The sequence below is a fragment of the Chlorocebus sabaeus genome, chromosome 1 (genome assembly GCF_047675955.1).
Source record: "Chlorocebus sabaeus isolate Y175 chromosome 1, mChlSab1.0.hap1, whole genome shotgun sequence".
In the NCBI taxonomy this organism is placed as follows: Eukaryota; Metazoa; Chordata; class Mammalia; order Primates; family Cercopithecidae; genus Chlorocebus; species Chlorocebus sabaeus.
This window is the reverse complement of record NC_132904.1, coordinates 70,432,223-70,438,222: the sequence shown is the minus strand read 5'-3', so window position 1 is coordinate 70,438,222 and position 6,000 is coordinate 70,432,223. Positions and strand designations below refer to the sequence as shown.

General features: G+C 43.0%; 1 protein-coding gene across 3 annotated transcripts in view; it reads right to left on the bottom strand.

Moving 5' to 3' along the window:
• Positions 1 to 4,164: 4,164 nt before the first annotated feature.
• The window catches only part of PAAF1 (proteasomal ATPase associated factor 1), a 52,827-nt gene continuing 50,991 nt past the window's right edge, over positions 4,165 to 6,000 (bottom strand). For all 3 annotated transcript variants that reach the window (XM_038005479.2, XM_038005480.2, XM_008020117.3), the window contains one exon: positions 4,165 to 4,603. In XM_038005479.2, the coding sequence (XP_037861407.1) occupies positions 4,533 to 4,603 (71 nt within the window). In that variant the 3' untranslated portion in view covers positions 4,165 to 4,532. The remainder of the gene's footprint in view (positions 4,604 to 6,000) is intronic.

Here is a 6,000-nt window from a genome sequence, read left to right as displayed (position 1 = left end):
ATTTGGGTGAGGGTGTACTGAAATCCTTGATGCTATTCTTTTTTATTCTTTTTATTATTTTTAAATATTTCTCATGTCTGTTTCCTATCCTTTGTACTATTCTTGCAATTTTTCTGCAAGTTTAAGGTTATTGGCAAAATAAAAGTTAAAACAGAAAAAGAACATAAAAGTATATGCACAAAGAGTATTGTTTAGAAAAGAAATCTACCTATTGTGAGGCCTGTGCCCGGTACCAAGTACATGCTGAATAGCTGATGCTGCTGCCAGCTTTTCAGGTCTGGAGAGAAAGGTATTTCTCATAAGAAGTCACAAGGTGGCATCCCAAAGCCAAGAAACACCATATAGCACAGTTCACTGAGTCTGTAGAGCTGTCAGTGTCCTACCCTTCCTTACCCAGAATGCACTCCTTAATCCTAAAGAAAAAAAAGAAAAAGCTTTGTCTGCTAAAAACAGGGGCTCCTTCCTTTCACAGTGGACAAGGCTATGGAGCACCTGAGAGCTGGCCTCCTTTCCTTCTGTTTGGGTCCGGATTTCAGAGCAGCTGTCAAGGGTCACTGTATATATCACACTGGGACATCGACTCTAGAGACCTATGAAAAGGAGTGGACGAATGTGGTGGCAACGTAGAATAGTGAGCCCTAGAATGGGAACTCACAGACATTCACGTGTTGTGTGTACTCAGCCATATCCTTCCTTATCCTGCTTTCTTTTTTTTAATTGTAAATTGACAATTTATACCTGTTTATAATTATGGGGCACAAAGTCCTATTGTGACTTATAAATACAATGTGGGATAATTAAATCAAGCCAGTTAACATATCCATCACCTCATATGCTTAACATTTTTTGGGTTGAGAACATTTGAAATTTACTCTTAGCAATCTACCATGCTATGCAATAGATCTCAAAAAACAATACATTCCTCCTGAGACTTTAAGCCCTATGACTATCATTTTCCCCATTCCTCCTCCCCACGTCTCTGTAACCACCATTCTACTCACTGCTTCTATATATATAAACACACATATATTATATATATTATATATTGAAGTATATATACATACATACAATACATATGTAAATATAATATGTATATATAAAAGATATGTATATATACATAAAAATAAAAGTATCAAAATATACACGTGTGTGTGTGTGTGTGTGTGTGTGTGTGTGTATATATATATATTTTTTTTTTTTTGAGACAGTCTCGCTCTGTTGCCCAAGCTGGAGTGAAGTGGTGCGATCTCGGCTCACTGCAACCTCCACCTCCCGGGTTCAAGTGATTCTCCTGCCTCAGCCTCCTGAGTAGCTGGGATTACAGGTGCCCACCACTACGCTTGGTTAATTTTTGTATTTTTAATAGAGACAGAGTTTCCTCATGGTGTGCAGACTGGTCTCCAACTCCTGGGCTCAAGCGATCCACCCACCCCAGCCTCCCAAAGTGCTGGAATTACAGGCATGAGCCACCACGCTGGCTCTTCTACTCACTGCTTCTATGAGTTCAAATGTTTCAGATTCTACAAATAAATGACAGCATTTCATCCTGTTTTGTTTTTCTTCAGATAAGAGTCTTGCTCTGTTGCCCAGGCTGGAGTGCTGTGGCCCAATCTCGGCTCATTGCAAGCTCCACCTGCCAGGTTCATGCCATTCTCCTGCCTCAGCCTCCCAAGTAGCTGGGACTACAGGCGCCTGCCACTATGCCTGGCTAAATTTTTTTTTGTATTTTTAGTAGAGACGGGGTTTCACTGTGTTAGCCAGGATGGTCTCGATCTCCTGACCTTGTGATCTGCCCGCCTCAGCCTCCCAAAGTTCTGGGATTACAGGTGTGAGCCACCACACCCAGCCCATTTCATCCTGTTTTTTTTTTTTTTGAGATGGAGTTTCGCTCTTGTTGCCCAGGCGAGAGTGCAATGGCACAATCTGAGCTCACTGCAACCTCTGCCTCCTGGGATCAAGTGATTCTCCTGACTCAGCCTCCCAAGTAGCTGGGATTACAGACATGCGCCACCATGCCCGGCTAATTTTATATTTTTAGTAGAGATAGGGTTTCTCCATGTTGGTCAGGCTGGTCTCGAACTCCCGACCTCAGGTGATCCACCCGTCTTGGCCTCCCAAAGTGCTGGGATTACAGGAGTGAGCCACTGCGCCCAGCCTCATCCTGTTTTCTTAATCTGACTTCTTAGATGTTCCACCTGGAGCTCCTAGGATTTAATATTTCTAATTCTGGAATATGTCCATTCTGGTCTACCTGACCCTGTCACAAATTGCACCTTGAAATGAAATTGCTCTGGTCACAAAGGTCTCTTGCTCCCTGCCTGTGATTACACAGTGTAGCAGGTGTATAGACTGTCCAAGGAAGCCTCTGGTATTTACTGTATTGAGTCTCAGTTTCCTTATCAGAATAAAACAAATAATAACATTTGCTTTTTGATTAGATATATATAGTATCTAGAACAGAGTAGATATTAAATGAATTACAGTATTTTCTTTTTACACTTTGGTTTAAGCAACAGGGCGTTGTAGGAAAAAAATGGGATTTAAAGTTAAGACAAAGTTCCTGGTTGAGTGTGGTGGCTCATGCCTGCAATGTCAGCACTATGAGAGGCCAAGGTGGGAGGAACACTTGAGTTCAGGAGTTTGAGACCAGCCTGGACAACATGGTGAGACTGTCGCTACGAAAAATTTTAAAAATTAGCCAAGTGTGGTGGTGTGCACCCATGGTTTCAGCAACTTGGAAGGCTGAAGTGAATTGCTTGAGCCCAGGAGGTTAAAGCTGAAGTAAGCTGTAATCATGCCAAAGCACTCCAGCCTGGGCAACAGAGCAAGACCCTGTCTTTAAAAAAAAAAAAAAAATTTACATGAGAATACGCCTTTAAGAACTCTGGTGGCCGGGTACGGTGGCTCACACCTGTAATCTCAGCACTTTGGGAGGCCAAGGCAGGTGGATCACGAGGTCAGGAGTTTGAGACCAGCCTGGCCAACATGGTGAAACCCTATCTCTACTAAATACACACAAAAAAAATTTAGCCGGGCATGGCAGTGCATGCCTGCAGTCCCAGCTACTCGGAAGGCTGAAGCAGGAGAATCGTTTGAACCTGAGAGGTGCAGGTTGCAGTGAGCCAAGATCGCACCAGCCTGGGTGACAGAGCGAGACTCCGTCTCAAAAGAAAAAAAAGAACTCTGTCAACAATATTATTACCCCAGCCAGGAATGAAATGACCTTCCTCCCTTAAATAAATTGAAATCTTAATCTGCATGTCCCAGCTCAAGTGTCACATCTTTCAAGAAACTTTTCTCTAATAATCTCAAAAATATAAATAATATGGTATCCACATTCTGGACATTATTAAAAAAGAATGAGGAACATCTACATGTACTGAGATGGAAAATCTCAGAGACATTAACTGAAAATAAGCCATGGAATACATACATTATGATTCCATTTTTATGTTTAGAGAAAAAAGGACCATGCCATTCTCTTGCTTAAAACCCTTCAGTGGTTCCCCACTGCCAACCACTTGAAGTCTGAGCTCCTTAGCTGATATTCCTACTCCTTCACTAGCTGGGCTCTGCCAACCCCTGTGGCCTCATCTCCTATAGACCAATCTTGTCATTTTGAGCCCTGGGTTCCAGCTGTGACTAAAGTGCCCTCCACCATTTCTTCCTCTAGATCAGTGGCTCTCAAGCTTTAGCATACATCAGAATCACCTGGAATCCTTGTTAAACTACAGATTGCTGGCTGCACCCGTAGAATTTCTGATTTAAGTCTAGGATTGGCTCTAACAATTTCTATTTCCCATCAAGTTCCCCGGTGATACTGATGCTGCTGTTCTAAGAACCACACTTTGACAGCCAATGCCTTTACAATGATTACGACTCAATTTCCTCACCTACATATAGGTTGACCAATTATGTTGGTTTGAGACTGCCCCAGTTTTGGCACTGCAAGTTTCAAGTCACAGAAAACCCCTTAGTTCCAAGCAAACTGGGACAGTTGGTTACCACCTGCATAAGAATCTCTTACAGGACATTTGTTGCTACTGCCAAGCAGGCCTTCTCTATGGTCAGGCAACAGGGAGTGCTGAGGAAGGAATTCCATCATCCTGACCGACTTTTTGCTGGAGTAAGAGTTTTTAACAAAGTTTTTCATATTCAGGCACCTCCAAACATATTTTCTTTATTTCCTCCAGAAAACAAGTTTTAGCACTGAGATCCTTGTAAACATTTAACACAACTGGTTTAAGAACAAACTAAAAGCATCTATATCCTTGCCCTGTGTTGCTGGGGTGCGTTTATACAAGAAGTTGGGACAAATGCAATGGGCCCAGTGACCTTCCTATTCAGTTCAAAGTAGGTCTTGGCATGAGAGTTCCATATAGCCAGTACAGCTGACTTTCTGTGATTTCCAAGGGGTGCCCAAGACACTAAGGGCCATGGTCCTTGGGAAGGTCTGATGATGTTTCTGCTCATTGTTGATCAGGGTCAAACCTTTTCACTAACCAGGACTGCTCTTTCCAAGAAGTCAGAGGTCAGAAAGCTGGTAGCGTCGTACAAGACCATCTCGACAGCATGTGTAGATCTGCTTCTCCCATGTGGCTACCTAGAACACAAGAATTCACAGTTAAAAGGAAGCCTGGGATTCTTCCATTTCAAAAAGATGGAGGCTTATGATTGACAGACACTAGTCCCAGGGAGTCTGAGAAGGCTTTATGAAGGCAACAGAATTACATCCATGATTATGTGCTTACAAAAATTACTGGCTCACAGTGACGCCAGCATCCCAATCACCAATGGTTGGGATGCACCCATGACTATAGAACAGAGAAACTAATTGGTCCAAGTGGAAAGCAAACCCATTAGTGTTGTTCAGGTTGAGCACAGATGGTCTGCCTCTGGGGAGGAGATGGTTCATAGATGAGCTTGGCTATTCTTGAACCTTATAAAATTGGATACAAAAAAGTTCTGAATATGTGTCTTTTTTTCTGAGGAGGATTTCATCAACTCCTCAAGGCAAACAGCATGAATTCTGGAGTTAACTTAATCTCATTTTTACTACCAACTAGCTGCATGACCTAGGGCAACTTTCTCAACCCCCTGGGCCCCAGTTGCCTCATTTGTACAATGGAAATATGTTGATTCAAAATATGGAACACTATAAGAGAATTTTGTTTGTTTTTTGTTTTTTGAGACAGAATCTCGGCTCTGTCGCCCAGGCTGGAGTGCAGTGGCACCATCTTGGCTCATTGCAAGTTCCGCCTCCCGGGTTCACGCCATTTTCCTGCCTCAGCCTCCAGAGTAGGTGGGACTACAGGCACCTGCCACCACGCCTGGCTAATTTTTTGTATTTTTAGTAGAGATGGGGTTTCACCGTGTTAGCCAAGATGGTCTCAATCTCCTGACCTCATGATCCACCCACCTCGGCCTCCCAAAGTGCTGGGATTACAGGTGTAAGTCACTGCACCCGGCTGGAACACTACACAAGAATTTTAAAAAATGAAATGGATGGCCAGGCACAGTGGCTCACGCCTGTAATCCCAGCACTTTGGGAGGCCAAAGCAGGCCTCAGTCGGGAGTTCGAGACCAGCCTGACCAACATGGAGAAACCCTGTCTCTACTAAAAATACAAAATTAGCCAGGCGTGGTGGCGCATGCCTGTAATCCCAGCTACTTGGGAGGCTGAAGCAGGAGAATCGCTTGAACCTGGGAGGCAGAGGCTGCAGTGGGCTGAGATTGTGCCGTTGCACTCTAGGCTGGGCAACAAGAGCGAAACTCCATCTCAAAAAAAAAAAAAAGAAAAAAGAAATAGATCTATATGCATTTACCTGGAAACAGCTCTAAGACGGTAATTTAAATAAAAGTCACAGGGCACTATATAGAGAATAGTCTCAATTATGTACAAACTGAAGATAAAAGTATATTATTCACATTAATACATAAAGATGTAAGTGTACAAATTCTCTGAAAATAGTCTTGAAAAATATGTGCCAAACTGTTAAC